This window comes from Eucyclogobius newberryi, unplaced genomic scaffold (genome assembly GCF_026437365.1).
Source record: "Eucyclogobius newberryi isolate DKJ021-1_F unplaced genomic scaffold, fEucNew1.0.hap1 SCAF_4, whole genome shotgun sequence".
Taxonomy (NCBI): Eukaryota; Metazoa; Chordata; class Actinopteri; order Gobiiformes; family Gobiidae; genus Eucyclogobius; species Eucyclogobius newberryi.
Genome location: NW_027316056.1, coordinates 28,495,824 through 28,513,748, shown reverse-complemented (window position 1 = coordinate 28,513,748; position 17,925 = coordinate 28,495,824). Strand labels below are relative to the sequence as shown.

Sequence of the window (17,925 nt, the reverse complement as noted above, 5' to 3'; positions counted from 1 at the left end):
GCGGTACGCATCCCTATACACAACGCTTTTTGGCAAGTGCCTCGATAGACAATAATTCCAAGTGTTATTGGTTTCACCCCATTGTGAAACATCAAAACATTCACGTCCATGAATGTCACCAACGGAGCAGATACTGACTTCAAAGTGAATAAATTACCAAGTCAACATAACGACACATGAAGGAAATAAAAGCTCTCCTGCAGCATGTTTTTGTGGTCTATACCAGAAACTGTATTTCATTAAATACATTGAAATAAAATAATGCAATTATAACATTGAAATTACATTTGCAGTAGTTCTTGACGGGAGCTCACATCACCAAGAGGAAAGGGAATAAATACATGATTAAGTTCAATAACATTCACTAACGTTAAGGCCTTAAGTCAACTGTTGTGTGATGATTTGGAAAAAAAACTAGCGGGACCACCTCAAACTGTAGAAAAGAAGGTTGGCAGTTGTAGAATGTAGTTTGACAAAATTTGGGACATCTAAATTCATAATTCTAAATTCAGACATTTAATTATTACAAATTGGTGTGAAACAGTTGCCATACAGTTGGACATAATTTGGTTTATTGATATGCTATCTATATGTTAATAATTCTCAGTTGAAAGTGGGTAATAAAGTTTGTCTCAGAGATTTCTTTGGAAACCTGGATGTCCAGCGAGCTCAACCATTAACTCTCAGCCTGTACCACTCCTTTCCAAGTAGCTCCACAAAGGCTTTATCAATAGGCATGTTCAGGATGAGTGTGTGTAGATCTGATTGTGTTGATCAACGTTGGAGTTTAGATTTACATTAACAATGTTTTCATCAAACTAGTTGGTGAGCTTGGGGAAAGTGAGCAGGATCTTTTTTCATTGGAATAGTTCTATATTGTACTGTATAGGTTTAGTATGTTCACAGAGCCAATATATCATAAGTCCAAATGTATTTCGATTTCAACGATATAATTTTACTTTAAGATGTCCAGAATTTCTTGGGGATTTGATCTTGGTGGAACTGGACAGTCACTGTTTCTACATGACTCCTGGTCTGTTCGCACAACAAATACATTCTTACCCAGAACAAAAAGCTTTGTTGACTGCAAAAAATGTACATATATGATATATATATATATGATATATGATATATATATATAGCTTGTCTAAAACAATGCGGTGTTACAAAGTGCAGAGCATGCATAGCAATCTCATTGCTTATGACTATCTGCTACGTATTTCGCATATTTACCCTAGCAATTTAGAGACAAGGCTAGAGACTAGTAAAGTGGTTGTTTGAGGGCATTAGGGCTTCTAACTATCTCGTATCATCATTACTGCGGGTCACGCTATGTTCTTTATTGGGGTAAATCAGACCAGGTAAGAGTGTGGACCACAATATTAACATAATCAATGATAAGGAGCAGATAAAAGTACTTTGGCCCAAAATGGCAGATTAGAGATGGGCCGGTAATGACTCAGTACTGCGGCATCAAGACTGCTCTTCTTTAGGACAGGCTTTATGACCGCAGTTTTCAAAGACATTGGGAATGTTCCAGATTGAAGCGACATGTTAACTATGCAAGTAAATAGTAAGTAAGTAAGTAAGTACATTTTATTTGTATAGCACCTTTCACAGACAGAAGTCAAAAAGTGCTTCACAAAAACACACAATGAAACAATAAAAACAAAAAAAAGTTGAGTGTGAGCAGTGAACAGTGAGCAATACAGTGAGTCAAATCAGTCCCTAAAGCAAATATAGTTAAAAGGCTTGACTAAATAAAAATATTTTGAGCTGACCCTTAAAAGCAGTAACTGAGTCCAGTGACCGTAGGGAGACCGGAAGATCATTCCAGAGTCTGGGGGCAACAGCCTGGAAGGATCGGTCTCCTCTGGCCCGAATGCGAGTGTGAGGAACCAACAACAGTTTCTGATCCAAGGACCTTAGTGAGCGAGGGGAAGTGTAAGGTGCGATCAGATCGCTGATGTACAGAGGGACCTGACCATGCAAAGCTCTAAAAGTCAGGACTAAAATTTTAAACTGTATCCGGTAGGAGATCAGCAGCCAGTGAAGGGCTTTAAGAATGGGTGAAATGTGGGCCCTTCTATTTGTGTGAGTCAAGATCCTCGCTGCAGAGTTCTGGACCAGCTGCAGACGAGAGAGTTCCTTCTTGAAAAGACAGGAAAACAAGCTGTTACAATAGTCTAAACGTGAAGACACAAAAGCATGAATTATAAGTTCCAGATCATTTTCCTGAGCTTAGAGATTTTCCTCAACTGAAAGAAACAGTTCCTCGTCAACAGCTTGGAGTGGTGCTCTAAAGACATGTCTTTGTCAAAGATAAACCCCAAGTTTCTAAGACTTGGTTTTACAGTCTGGCCTAAAACACCCAAGTACTGGTTTATATAATCAGAGTTTCTGTTTTGTTAGCATTTAGCTGCAGAGAGTTTTTACTCCGCCATTGTTTTATTTGCACCAAACAACTGACCAAGGAGTTCAGCTTCTGGATCTCACAAGGTTTAAAAGAGCAATATAGCTGAATATCGTCAGCGAACAGGTGATAGGACACATCACTAAACTCTTTAATGATCATTACCAGGGGGATTATATAAAGCAAAAATAAGACGGGACCCAAAACGGAGCCCTGAGGAACTCCACACAACAGATCAGCTGAGTCAGACATTATTTGGTTTGTAGCGACACAAAATTTCCGACCCGATAAATATGAGGAAAACCAATGAAGAACTGACCCCGATAGTCCAATCAGGTCCCTCAGTCTGTTCAACAGGATAAGATGGTCGACAGTGTCAAAGGCTGCAGACAGATCCAACAGAACTAGAACAGTGCATTTTCCAGAATCAGCAGACATCATAATGTCACTGGACACTTTCAACAATGCGGTTTTCGTAGAATGATGTTTGCAGAAACCAGATTGAAAAGAGTCGTGAATGTTTGACTGATCAAGGAAATCTGACAATTGTTCAGAGACCACCTTCTCTAGGATCTTGGACATGAAAGAGAGCTTTGAAATAGGTCTGAAAATAAATGGTGCTAATAAACTGTTCAGCACAGACTTTAGAAATCTGGTGGGTAACACATCGAGGCAGCATGTGGATTAACTCAAACTGGTGATGATCTCATGGACAGTTTTGTCAGTTACTGGTGCAAAGTGAGTTAGCTCTAAGTGTCTTGGTGGTTTTAGAGTAATTTTTTGCATTGTGGGATTTATAGCATTTTTAATGCCTTGAACTTTGTCATTAAAGAATAATGCAAACTCATTACACTTGGATGTGGAAATGAGTTTTAACGGCAGCTGAGCTGGAGGGTTTGTTCATCTGTTTACTGTGGCAAACAGGACACGTGAGTTGTTACTGCAGCTTCCAATAACTTCAGAGAAATATCTTTCCCTAGTTCTACATAAGATTAGATTGTACATGTTCAGCTTCTCTTTGTAAATCTCTCAAATCAAATCGCTGAGTCAAAGCTCCAGCTTTGACTCCGCCATTTCGGTTCGGCCCTGCGGCACTCCCTTTTCTGTGCCCTGACCGAATCATCCACGGCGCCTTCTGTTTATTTTTAAAAATTTTAGCCTTCATAGGGGCAATGGTGTCGAGAACATTCAAAACACTAGATGTAACAGAGTTCAACAAATCATTTACATTAGAACATGAGACATTTTCAAAGTGTATCATTTCCATAAACAGTGCACCTGTGCCATCACTTATGTGTCTCCTCTGAACAACTGCAGGACCAACCGGAGGTTTGGGAGAAACAGACAGGTCAAAGAAGACACAGAAATGATCAGACAGAGCAACATCGATCACATTAACATTTGAAATATTTACCCCCTTTGTAATTATGAGATCTAGAGTGTGTCCTCTGCTGTGGGTGGGGCCTCTCACATGCTGAGTAAGACTGAAGGTTTCAAGGACAGCATCAAGCTCTTTAGCGTTTCTGTCACAAATATTATCAACATGCACATTGAAATCACCTGTAATGACCAAACAATCAAAGTCTGTGATTTTGCACCACACAAAATCGCTTCGAGGTCAGTAAGCACAACCTAAATTAATCCACATATAAGGCGCACTGGATTATAAAGCGTTTTTTGAGGAAATCAAAGGCTTTTAAGTGTGCCTCACAGTGCGAAAAATATGGTATATATGTGGCCAGGGAAAATGGAGAATAGTGTGGCGATTTGAAGCTCCTCCTGGGTCTGGGAAATGTTTGACGGATTGATTTATTTTATGCCGTTTAATCTGCCGTGATCATCCTTTTTTACTTTGTCGCTGTATTTGACATTATAAGTTATGAAATGAATTTGTTTATTGTATTACTGAAGCTGACCTACAGATGTAAACTGTCTGTAACCAAGACCGGAAAAAACAGAGAATAGTGAGAAGATTTGAAACCATAGGAAATGTTTGAATGCCTTTAAATGTACGCCGTAAGCTTTTTTTTTATGTTTAATGCCATTATTGGGGGATGATATATTTATTTTATTGGTTTGGTGAGAACTTTTCCATTTCACCCCATTGTGAAACATCAAAACATTCACGCCCATGAACGTCGCCTACTGAGCAGATACTGACTTAAAAGTTAATATATTAGTGTATATAGTATAACATAAGGACACATAAAATAAATAAAACCTCTCCAGGAGCATGTTTTTATTTTTCAATAGATAATGTATATTTTCTGTGGTTTGATTAAATACATTGAAATAAAACAATACAATTTTAACATTGAAATTCCATTTGCGGGAGTTCTTGACCATCACCAAGAGGAAACGGAATAAATACATGCATGATTAAGTTCATTAACATTGACTAACGTTAAGGCCTTAGTCAACTGCCGTGTGAATTTTTGGGAATGCCACTAGAAAACTAGCGGGACCACCTCAAACTGTAGAAAAAGAAGGTTGGCAGTTTTTTACAAAATTTGGGAAATCTAAATTCATAGATTATGAATTTGGTATACTATCATAGATAGATAGATTCTTTTGTCAGATATTTAGTTATTACAAATTGGTGTGAAGCAGTTGTTATGTTTATGGGACATAATTTGGTTTATTGATTTGCTATCAATATGTTAATAATTCTCAGTTGAAAATGGGTCATTAAAGTTTGTCAGAGATTTCTTTGGAAACCTGGATGTCCAGCGAGCTCAACCATTAACTTTTAGCCTGTATCACTCCTTTCCAAGTAGCTCCACAAAGGCTATATCAATAGGCGTGTTCAGGATGATAAAGATCTGTGTAGATCTGATTGGTGTTGACGTTGGAGTTTCCAGTTGTTTGTTTGCCCCCACGACACGCCTGCCCAGGCTTATATAAAGAGCAGATGTGCTGTTTGACACTTCACTGTTCCACCCTCACTTGTTTTTGTACATTTTACAATTTCAGTTTTATTTTTCAGAGAAGAAAATGTCAACATACAAAGTCACGTTTTTTACTGGCAACGGTGCGTGTGCAGATACTTTTAACCGTGTTTTCATCAGACTAGTTGGTGAGCTTGGGGAAAGTGAGCGCACTTTGATTTCGTTAACAGGAACTTATTTCAGTGGAAGAGTAAGTTCTATACTGTATAGTAACATTGGATTCGTATGTTTACAGAGCCAAGATATTGAAGTCCAAATGTTCTTTGATTTCAGGAATATCAATTTACTTTAAGTGCTGAATATCTTGGGGATTTGATCTTGCTGGAGCTGGACAAAGATCACTGGTTAATACAGGACTCCTGGTTTGTGGACAAAGTGGAAGTGATTTCTCCAGAGGGAAAAGTCGATAAGTTCCCCATCTACCGCTGGATCCATGATGAGGAGGTTCACTATTTCAGGATGGGAACCGGTCAGTGGTATCATATTTATTGCAAGTAATTTCTCATATTCAGATCTCTTATTTTATATACATGTATATATATATATATATATATATATATATATATATATATATATATATATATATATATATATATATATATATATATATATATATATATATATATATACTGTATATCACATGTTTGAGTATTTGTGCAGTATGCCTATACTGAAAGTGTATTTGGCCTTGACAGCTGTGAAAGACTTTGAAGAGCGTAATTCATACGCTAAATCTGCAAGGGAGAGGGAGTTAAAGCACAGGAAAGGAGAACACTGGTAAGCATGAGATGCCTCGTACTTTTGATCAATTTATATATTAATAATTGTAATCTTCACTGTATCTGCTTATATTTCAGTTGGAAGTCGTATGTAAAGGGCATGCCTCACTGCATGGAAGGAGATGATGCTTGTCAACTGCCTCCTGAGGTTCAATTCTCTTTTACAAAGGACATAGAATTCAAATGGACTGCAATCCAAGGGTAAGCCATTATTATAAATATAATGTCTCATCATTTGTAAAATATTAAAATCCACTGTTTCAAGGCTATTGGAGATGAATCTGTCACATTTGTGTGACCGTAAAGAGCCTTGGACTGATTTCGATTCCCTTTACAAGGTGTTCTGCTGCCACAAAACAGAAGTTTCAGGTATTTTATTGCTCGCTTTATCATATTATTGTGATTTGTACAATTACTGCTATTGCTGTGTGGTCCTGTTTTTTAAGAGTACGTGCAGAAACACTGGAGGGAAGATGCTTTCTTTGCTTACCAGTACTTAAATGGTCTCAACCCCATATTGATTCAACGCTGCACCTCTCTGCCCAGTAACTTCCCTGTCACTGATGACATGGTCACGCTGGAGGGCGGCGCCATTTTGACAGATGAGATGAAGGTCACTCTTTTTCATTCTTCCTTGATATATGTAATTATATATTCTGGGAGTACAGTTTCAAATCATCATAATCCAAAATCAAGAAAAGGTTTGTTAACGGTGTAAATGTGTGGTGGTTCATGTTTTAGAAAGGCAACATATTTCTGTGTGACTACAAGCTTTTGGATGGCGTGAAGACCAATACCATTAATGGGAAAGTGCAGTATCTGGCTTCTCCTCTGGTCCTCCTTCACAAAACCCCTGCTGATGAGCTGAAGCCAGCCGCCATTCAGGTGAGAGGTCAATCTGCCGCTTTTGGGGAACGATCACACAGGTACATTAAGCGACAGTTGTGTCTTCTCCTGCAGCTCCAACAGACTCCAGCAGAAGACAACCCCATCTTTGTCCCCACTGACTCAGAGTACGACTGGTTACTGGCCAAGACCTTTGTGAGAGGTGCAGATTTTAACCTACATGAGCTGAACGTGCACCTGCTGCGCACTCACCTGCTGGCAGAAGTCTTCACTGTGGCTCTGCTGAGGAACGTGCCCAGGGTCCACCCTCTGTACAAGGTGAACATTTCTCCATCTTTTGTGGGCTCACTATGACATGTTGTGCTGCTTATTATACAACTCAGGTCCTGTAATTTTCAACTTTTCTTTTTTCTCCATAAACTACAACTTGGCTGATGTAAACTATGATAATATTTTACCACAGGTCCCATCCCACCAAACAATACTTACAAAAACATGAAAACCTGTCATATGCACTTCAAGTTGGGTATAGCACACAGTAGAACTTAAGTTAAACGAAGGGTCATTAGTAATCTTAACAGTGTAATCTTGTCCTCTCTGAAGATAAGAGTTTATTAGTGCATTGTCTCTTTGTTTTTCTCATCACAGCTTCTTGTTCCTCACACCCGATACACTCTACAAATCAACGTGCTTGCCAGACAGAAACTCATATCTGAATATGTTTTTTTCTCACAAGTAAGCTATTGCAGTATGATACCTTAGATAACACTGCTTACAATACATATAAATACAAACTAAAATGCTTTTTCTGTTCATCCAGTTTACGGCCTCTGGTGGAGAGGGTATGATCACCATCATGCAGAGGTCCTTGTCCTCCATGACCTACAGCTCCCTCTGTATCCTAGACGACATCACAGAGAGAGGAGTGGAGTCTGTGCCCAACTACTACTACAGGGACGATGGACTCAGGCTCTGGGACGTCATACACAGGTGCGATTTCCAGTATAATGTTTCAGGAGGGAGACTTCAGTGATTGAAAATGTACAAACATAATAAAGCAATAGACCTTTGCTTTGACTCCAGTTGATGTAAATGTGTATTTGTTACAGAAAAACAATTCAATTCAGAATCCAAACAGAAGTCTGGCTTCTATTCAATACCACAAGTATTGTCTGTGGACTTCTTGATTCAAAAATCCCAACCATATAATATGACAATTAACTGAATTAATCCACAGACTTAGGTTATTTTTTAAGACAATCAATTTAGGAGATATTTTGACTGCTTAACCCTTCGGGGTTGTTGTGGAAAAATATAATCTGGCCCTTTGCTTTTTAACTTTAAATCCTATTTTCAATTGAATTTAGTTCTAACACAGTCAACAGCCTGAAACGACTCCTCTTGGCCTGGAAATTTACATGTCCGGACCTCCTGGAGTGACTAGGAAGTCCCACGTTCGGTTTCACACTAGGACAAAGCCAGCAAGACATGTGAATTGAATTAATGCAAATGTTATGTACTGTCTCCTTCCTGAAACCACTGTTTCTTTGATGTCCCATTTGCTCCTTGGTTCCTTTGTACCTGAGAGACCAGTGACCGGGAACTTCTGTGTGTGTGTGGTCATGTGACCATCTGTGATTTAAGGAAGGGGACAGAGGTGGGACGGGAGGACTTGGGAGAGACACATTTTGGGGAGCAGGCAAGAGACAGACGCGTGGATTCGGCCTTCCATGAGAATGGCCGAGTCCACACGAGTTTCTTTCTGATTCAGCCACAAGATTAAACAGTTTACTTTTGAAACGAGACAACTTGCTTCTTTGTCTTATCGAGACATTTTTGCCACTACAGGGTCAAGAGCTTTTTTGGCCGTTTTTGGGTACCTTCAATTTTGCCCTGATATACTACATTAAGAAATGTTTACCAGACCAATGCATCTTTTTTTTTCAGCACAACCTAACCTATATTATCAGTTAGTTAGTTTTTCACTTTGACATACTATTTCAACATACTGGACCTAAACACACACAGAAAACACAAAGTCTGTCTAGAAAAATTATGTTTTTTTCATTGTAAAACCCTCAAACATGCTCAACCAATCATTTAAAAAGGTTCAAACTGAACCACAAGGTGCAAAAATGAACATATAAAAGTATTCTTGTGAAATATACAAGCAATAAACAACTATTTACAATAAAAAGTAGGTACATCCTCAGGCGTTTTTCTATTTGCGCTACAACAGTTGCAGAGAGCCACATCACAGGCCTTGTACTTCCATGTGAGTGATGTTCAGAAGGAACTCTAAACCAGGTCTGACCCAGGACTAAACCAGGTCTAAACCAGGACTAAACCAGGTCTAAACCAGGACTAAACCAGGACTAAACCAGGTCTAAACTTGATCAACATGAAGTGTGCCCCTCATTTTGCTTCACAACAACTATATTACTGACAATGAAATACTTGAAATTCTAAAACTCTCCAAAACTACTCAAAAACAGCATGATTCCTCTCGTTTGTTCTTCCTCTTTGACTATTTGTCATGAGACTAATGTTTACATTCCTCGTGTGCATCCTGAACATCCGGGTTAGCACAAGCTAACGTTTTTTTTCCGTTCAGTTTTATCACAAAAGACGACAAAGTTATTATAAGAAATGTAACGCGCATAGAAAAGAGCGCATATTTTTCCGCACATTTTTAATGGAATTGGAATTATCATAACTTTGGTTTTATCGGGTGGATTCAAATAATAATAATACATACTCAGACGTTGCTACGGGTCTCCACTTCCGTATGACGTCAACGGCAGCCGTCTACGTTGCTTGGTTGTCATGCTACCGGGTCCTAAAGCCGACCATGTTTCAAAACGCACCGGTGCGGGCGTCGACCCCGAAGGGTTAACTCCAACCCCGTCTACAAGGTGGTCACATCTCCTAAACTGAACCTAAGTCTGGTTGATATACCATAAGAAAACAAAATTAAAGTTGTTGGAGTATAACTGAATTAATTGACCTGTCCGACTCTATAATGAGTGAAAATAAATTGCAATTACTTGAGAGGTGAAAAATGTAAAGGCAAAGGTAGAAAAGATGCAAGAACATGGATTGTGTTATAGCCTTCTTCATCAGCGTTATATTCATTGGATTTTGCCAATGAATTGACCAGAACTAATGAATCCAGGAAGCCTGCACAAAGATACAACTGACTCTCATGCAGGGCCGGCCCAAGCCTTCAGGGGGCCCTAAGCGAAAACATTTTTGGGGGCCCCTCACCACGTCATCAGAATCAGTTTTATTGCCATTGTCAGTAAACAATTCACATATGGGAACTTTCTTCAACGCAAACAAAGCGCACCAAAACTCCAGGGCATCTGTTTGCCAGTTAGTTTATTCTCAACACCTCACAAGCTCAAATATTGCTAACTTAAATCCCACAATGCAACTTGGTATTCCGCTGACATCACCTCTACTCCCTGTACAAATAACACACATCCCAGATATGTTTTTGGGTGTATTTGTGGGTGTTAAGGGTCGACAGCCACATTAGCACATTAGCAGTTTAAATTAATGAACAGGGGGGGTCTGGGGGCCCTCCCCCAGAAATTTTCAGACCTTTTTTGGGTTTTCTGCTGCATTTTAATGTGGTCCAGCCGGCTAAAGTAAGAGTAAAATGTTGAGGTTGTAATGCTATAAAATGATGATGTGATGAAACTGTGCCAGGAGAAAATGACTAAAGCCAGTTATTAATACATTAGTGTACTTAATTACTCAATACAATATTGGCTATGAAAAATAATTATGGTCAAATTGATTCATTTTAACTGAAAATGTAAAAGTAATAGTTATCCTTACTAATTTATCTTTTACAGCTCCCAACTTGCCAAAGTGACAAAACAAGTTATATTAAATTAAACAAATTGCTTGATTAACAATTAACACTGATAAAACAGTGCAAACAAGTTATTCCCAGAGAATGAACAGAACGAGAAGTGAAGAGACTGCGTTTCTGCAACTTTGCCACTTTTGTATAAAAATATATAGTATTATTCTATAACAGACGTAATTATAATATGTCTGGTTATTTTTCACTTTCAATTTCTTATAATTTATAACAAATAGTCTAATGATGCTTTTTAAATAAATTGAAATGTTTTATTGCTCTATTAAAAGTGAATTACAATATAAATGTTTGTTCTGATCAGAACATCACACACTGGACTCCTGCATGAAACAATGCTGCGATGTGATTGGCTGATGGACCTTACGTGCATAAACCTTTACGTTCCTCTCATTGCACTTTAAGAAGTCAAAGTAAAACAGACATCACGAGTCACGATTGATCTCACACATGGTGATGTGAGAGAGAGGGACGCAAACTCAAACCGCTCATCTCTGACTGAGGCTGCACAGGGGCCCGGGACAGGGGCCCGGGACAGGGGCCGCACACTGTTCACTCCAAAGTCTCACGTCAGAGGTTCTGGACGAGACGGCGCTCGTCCGGACCGGATCTCCGCCTCTTAGTGACCCGGGCCATAGAGGCCCCTCACCGGCCTCACCTGCAGCTCACACGGGCTGGTGTAAATGTTAAACTTATTATCTTTTCATTCAGACACATATTGTGCGCGGGGCAGAGCTCTCGTCGCCTCCAGCCTGAGCGAACTAACGTGACAGAATCGTGTTGTTTCAAACAGCAGCATTAACCGTCTCTTTGTAAGAGAAGTTCAATACCTGGAGAGTGTTGTTGAGTTTGCAGTTTCTTTACATCGTCAAGAAGTTTCTTCTTTCGTTTTTCGGCATCGGGGGGATATATTCCTCTGGACATGAGGACCACGCAGGGACCACATTGTGTTGTGTTTATGTTTTGCTCTCGTTCTGCTCGCGCACATTGAAGTTGCCCAATCAGCGCAGGTTTGGTGTCTTGGTTGCCAGATTGTCATTACAAATAAATGCGGTTTGTGCGTTATATGTTACCGCTGTGTGCGCTGCCGCGCCAGCAGCGCTACTACACTAGTGGCGCACGCTGCGCTTGCACTTCTCATAAGACGGGTTGCCAGATTGGGGGCCCTATTAACGCCTCGGGGCCCTACGCGGCTGCTTAGTTCGCTTATAGGCTGGGCCGGCCCTGCTCTCATGAATTTAAAGGTTTGTGAATGGAGTGATAGAACACAACTACAAGAGTGACATTGAGGTCCAAAAAGACTCTGAACTGCAGGATTATATCAAGGACATATTTGAACATGGCTTTCTGTCAAAAACAGAAACAGGTGAGTCATTTGAAAAACAAACTACTGCACAATAAATAGCATGGGTGTACATTTCATGATGATTTTGCAGGAATCCCACAGAGCTTCAGTACTGTGGATGAGCTGGTGAAGTTTGTCACTATGGTCATTTTCACCTGCTCAGCCCAGCATTCTGCTGTCAACACTGGACAGGTGAGTTCAAGATGAGAAGGTGTTAACGTTAACGTGTTAACGTGGGTTCTCTCCAGGTACTCCGGCTTCCATCTCACAAATGAAATTGGCAACTCTAAATTGCCCCTAGTGATTGGCTGTGAATGTGAATGTGTCTGTGTGTTTATGCCACTGTGTTAACCCTGCTACGAGCTCATTCATTTTCTAATGGAAACAAGTGGTAGAAAATGAATGAATGAATGAATGGACTACTTCTACTAACGGCACATATATGATACATTATGAAAATGTTTGTCTACTCAGGACAAGAAAAAAATATGTTTGTAAGCATATGGATGCATTCTCTTTGCTTTAAATTCATGATTAGATAGTTTATTGATCCTGAGGACAATTCTAATTCAGCTGCAGAAACATTTTAACCCTGCTTCTCAGTCGCCTTTGTACTTTATGTCAGTCAGAGGACTCAAAGTGCAGCTTAGCAGGAGGATTCATCAGGTAAGGTCTGCAGATTGTGTGCCAGGGCAGTTTAAGGAGAGTAACAGCCCTTAGGACAAAAGACTCCTCTGTGTCCAGCAGCACAGCACACAGGCAGCACAGTGTGAGAGAGCATTAGGAGATATATGTTATGACCACGGCCCCTGAAAAAGGGGTAAAACTTGAGTACAAGGAACAACAGCGGCTGTTCGCGTCTCAAATCGTGGTTTAATGACCAGATGGAACTCAAGCTCCCCCTAGTGTTCACTTCACCTGGTGTGTTTTCCAAAGGCCGTGGCTGCAGAGCCGCGGCGCGGTCAAATAGCCCAGCAGTTTCAGGAGCCGCGGCACAAAATAACATGGCAGTTTCGGCCGCGTGCCGCGGCTCTGTAGACACTCCCTTTTCTAAAATAAAATCCATTTAAAGTAAAACAATAGTAATGCAGTCATATTATGTGATAATTGAAACATAGCATTTACTCTTGAAAAATAATGATACACATAACATGAGTGTGCATTTAAATTAAAGTGCTTTTCTTAAGCATTACAGACACCCCTTGGAAATAAGATGTCGTCCCGACATCATACATAAACTTGAAACTGTCACTGAACATATTACAGCATAAAGAACAATATATACATGTTTAGGCATAAGCCTTAGCAAGATTTGAATGCATAAGCATTATTATCACAGCTTTTGGTCATTTGCAATAGACAGTATGTCTTAAAATGATTTTCTTCAGCATTTTGTCTCTATGTGAACCTTAGTCACTCATCACATCTCAACACAAACTTTGCAAGTTATCACTCAATAATACATTAGCTTTACTGAATCACTGGATTGACTTCAACATCTTGTCACAAGATTATTACTCATATGGTGCTTTTCTCTGTTATGTAACAGCCAATGAAATCCAGATACGTGCTGTATAGAAACAGTCTTTATTGTGACTTCTCATCACCAAAGGTTTATGAATGTCTGTTACTGTGCTCTAATGCATCAGTGCAACGGCTGGTAATCATAATAGTGGAACATGTTTGGGTTAATCCAAGACGTCTCTGCAACTTGTAGACCACAGGGTTGGCGCTGGTAAGCTGTTGGCCAGATACTGCAACAAGATGGCTAACCCAGTTCATCATAGGTGAATACCCTTGGTGGACGCCTCTCTCTGCGTGGTCGTTGAGGTGTCTGGTTCAGCTCCATGGGGTTGCTCCTCAAGGATGCTGAGAGATCATCATCGGTGGCTGCGTTGCAGGGAGATGAGTATTCTTCCAGGACGAGTGTTGCTTGTGGTTGTGGTGTCACTTCTCTTTGCAGGACAGGATGCTGTAGCGATGCTGGTGATTTTTCAACTTCCTCTTGGTCTGTGCCGACAGGATCATTAAAACAGTCCCTATCTGATGGCACATTTTCCCTTTGTGGCTGCTCTGCTGTTTGAGCTTGAGTTGGGTAGTAGCAGAGGTACCAGTCATTCTCATCATCACTGCTTTCTTTGTCCTGTGCAGCTATGTCTGTTTTATCTTTAGATTTGTTTTTCTTCCTTGTGTGTTCCACTTTGAGTGGTATTTCCAGTGGTAGGTGGTTACAAGGTAGAAGAAAGTTACGGTGTAATTTTCTACTGTCTCTGTTTTTACCTTGTTCTGCCACAACTTCATAAATAGGGAGATCCTTGTTTACTTGTCGCACAACTTTATAGAGACTCTCTTCCCAGTGGTTGCGAAGTTTATCCGTGCCACCTCTAGGGGTCATGATTTTTTTGACTTTTCTTTTGCTATTTCATAGGCTTCCTGCATTTGATGTTTCCACTTTTTCATATATTCTTGTTGGTCTTGAAAAGAATGTCTATTGGCAGTCGTGAAGCCCTGCCGAATAACAGGTAGAATGAGAAAAAGCTTGTTACTTCGCTCCTGGTGGCATTGTAGGCGAAAATAACTTTATTCAGTGACTCTTTCCAGTTTGATTTTTCCTTTTCTGTAAGTGTCCTTAGCATTTGTAGAAGTGTTCTGTTGAATCTCTCAACCTGGGCATTTCCTTCAGGATGGTACGGAGTCGTTCTAGAGTTTGCAGTACCACAATGCTTCGACAGTTGTGCAAAGAGTTGGTTTTCGAACTCGCCCCCTTGATCATGATGTAACCGTGAAGGGAATCCAAACTTCAGTGAATAATCGTTGAATATTTTGTCTGCAACTGTCTTTTCTGATTTTGATGTTGTGGCGTAAGCTTGTGCGTATCTTGTGAAATGGTCTATTAAAACCAAAATGTACTCGTAGCCTCCCGAACATCTGTCAACATGAAGGAAATCTATAGACACTAGCTCAAAAGGTTGGAACATGACAATACTGGTTGAACACATACTGTTCAATTTGTTTCTGCATTTGGGGCCAGAAAAATCTGTCTCTCACAAGTGATGTGGTTCTGGCAACTCCTTGATGTCCCATTTCATTATGTAAAGCTTTCAAAACTGTCTCTTTGTACATATCTGGCAAAACTAATTGTGTCCTTAAAGTTGTTTGGCAATAGAGGATGTTGTCGTAATTTATTGTTTACTTATTCCATTCAGATAACAGTCTTCTTGTGGCCATGCCCAGCGATTTATACTCTTGGGCAGAGGGTTTTGTGCCTGACTGCATGTAGTTGATAGCAGGGCCAATACATGAATCATCTTCTTGAGCTTGGCTTATGTCTTTGTTTTGGATGGGAATGATCTTTTTGTCAATGTCTAGTTGAGTTGTCACAGCCATAGACCATTGTGCGCTGGAATCTGTTTCGACGACTTCAACCGTGGCCTGTACAGCACGTGATGACATCTCCTCTGTGCATGTTTTCATTATTGTTTCAATATCAACTGGCATGCGTGATAAACTGTCAGCGTCCACATTTTCACGTCCGGGCCGGTACTTTATTGTGAGGTGAAAATCGGCAAGCTCAGCTACCCACCGACATCCAGTTGCGTTTAGTTTAGCTGTTGATAACACGTATGTAAGTGGATTATTATCCGTGTACACTGTGCACGATGAGCCAATCAAGTAGTCCCTAAATCTCTCACAAACGGACCATTTTAATGAAAGAAACTCGAGTTTTCCTGAGTGTAGGTGGTAATTCTTCTCAGATTCAAGCTATTACTCTCATTTTTCCAGCTTGCTCCTGGTAGAGGACTGCACCTAGACCTTGGTTTGAAGCATCAGTGTGGAGTATAAATGGTTTACTGAAATCAGGGAAAGCAAGGATTGGTGGCTCAACAAGGAAACTGATCAACTTTTCCAAAATCTGTTGATGATTTTGAGTCCATTTTATTGGCGTGTTTGAGGGGACACCTTTTGCTCTGTCTTGACTTTATCATTTGGGTTTTGGCTGTCTATGTACCAGCAGGGCCTTTTAGCAAGTGGTAGAGGGGGCCAGTAATAAATGAGAAGCCTCTTATATATTGTCTGTAGTAGCTCAGTAGACCCATGATGGCTCTCAATTCTCCAACTGTTTTGGGCTGCTTGTCTTTTAGAGATCGGACTGCTGGGTCCATTTTACTACCTTCTGCCGAGACAATGCGTCCCAAGTAAGGCACTTCTTGTTTAAACAGTTCACATTTACTTGGTTTTAGCTTAATGCCATATTGTCTGAGTCTTTGGAGCACAGTTCTTACATTGTTTACATGTTTTGTGAATGACTTACTGAATACGATGGTGTCATTGAGGTATGGAAGGCAGATTTCATCTCTCAGATCCTCCAAACAGTTCTCCATGCAGCGTTGGAAAGCGGCTGGGGCACTCATCAGACCGAAAGGGACTCGGACCCACTCATATAAGCCCCACGGCGTCACGAATGCCGTCAGGTGGCGTGAATCTTGTGCCATGAAGCCTTGGTGATAGGCTTTCCCCTGGTCAAGAAGAGAAAACCACGAGTTGCCTCCAAGCCCATCCATGATGTCCTGAACCCTGGGAATAGGCTGACGGTCATGAATAGTTTTCTTGTTCAGTTCACGGTAGTCTATACACAACCTGAGCCCTCCACATTTCTTTCGGACACACACTACAGGAGCTGCGTAAGGTGAGTGTGATTTTTCAACCCAGCCCTGTGTGATGAGTTCATGCAAATATATAATAATACGTATAACATGAGTGTGCTTTTAAATTAAAGTACTTTTCTTAACCATTACATATACATGTCTTTACTCATTATTCATGTGTCTTATGGATGCCTTGCAGTTGGACCTTGGTGATTGGATGCCCAACTTTCCACCCTCCTTAAAACTGCCTCCACCAACCGTAAAGGGCAGTGCGACTGAACATTCCCTGCTGCAGACTCTTCCTGATGTCAGCACCACTGTGAATGGACTGGCTGTCCTGTGGCTCCTCAGCACACAGTCCACTGATTTTGTACGTTTTCCACTATATGACACAGAAATATGTATAAACTGTACAATGTTTCAATCTCTGTATGTGTTTTGTTTGTCTCAGGTTGGTCTTGGCAAGTACCCACAGGAACTTTTCACTGAAGATGTTTGCTGCAATCTGATCAAGGAGTTTGAAAAGGAGCTGAACATCTTGGATGCAGCTATTGACGATAGAAACAAAAATCTGAAGTTACCATACACATACACACAGCCCAAAAGCATGGAAAACAGTGTGCCTATTTGAAGCTCCTGTGGGTCAGAATGAGCCATTTATAATTTAGTTCTGCTGTTTTGGTTCTCAACAGCTAATCTTATCTGCAGTACATTGAGTGGCATAACAGATTTATGATTCAAACTAAATGTAACCAATTGTGTCACTAATGGGATGAAAGAGGGATTGATCAATATGCTTTGTTCCACTAATGATAATAAAAAGTAATGCAAATTAAATGTCCTTTGTTTGAAAGATTTTCTTCAAAAATGCCTGTAGTATTGCTGTGGTTTTACTGAAAATATATTATGTTTTGACATTAAAGTTGTTGTTGTTAGTGTAGCAGTGTGCCCATCACGCCGGCAGATGGCGCACATCTGTTGTAGCACCCTCAAGGTTATACCATGGGCACGAAGTAGAACAAACAGGGTTTATTCTTGGCTTGACAACCCGTGAGA

The 17,925-nt window shown here is 40.3% G+C and overlaps 2 protein-coding genes across 2 annotated transcripts in view; one reads left to right on the top strand and one right to left on the bottom strand.

Annotated features, from left to right (window-relative positions):
* The window catches only part of aimp1a (aminoacyl tRNA synthetase complex interacting multifunctional protein 1a), a 91,664-nt gene that overhangs the window by 36,283 nt on the left and 37,456 nt on the right, over positions 1 to 17,925 (bottom strand). The window lies entirely within an intron of this gene.
* On the top strand, positions 109 to 17,706 carry LOC140377262 (polyunsaturated fatty acid lipoxygenase ALOX15B-like). Its single transcript, XM_072462607.1, has 14 exons — positions 109 to 144; positions 5,635 to 5,830; positions 6,057 to 6,138; positions 6,219 to 6,341; positions 6,406 to 6,509; positions 6,587 to 6,753; positions 6,882 to 7,025; positions 7,101 to 7,304; positions 7,635 to 7,721; positions 7,807 to 7,976; positions 12,123 to 12,244; positions 12,315 to 12,415; positions 17,069 to 17,239; positions 17,321 to 17,706. The coding sequence occupies exons 1-14, from the start codon at positions 109 to 111 to the stop codon at positions 17,498 to 17,500; spliced, it is 1,887 nt and encodes a 628-aa protein (XP_072318708.1). The 3' UTR covers positions 17,501 to 17,706.

Excerpts from the sequence above, each read along its gene's own strand:
- LOC140377262 (XM_072462607.1), top strand. The coding sequence starts at position 109 with ATGAATGTCACCAACGGAGCAGATACTGACTTCAAA. Across the intron at positions 7,977-12,122 it reads CTCTGGGACGTCATACACAG|GTTTGTGAATGGAGTGATAG; the intron begins GTGCGATTTCCA and ends ATGAATTTAAAG. Across the intron at positions 12,245-12,314 it reads TCTGTCAAAAACAGAAACAG|GAATCCCACAGAGCTTCAGT; the intron begins GTGAGTCATTTG and ends ATGATTTTGCAG.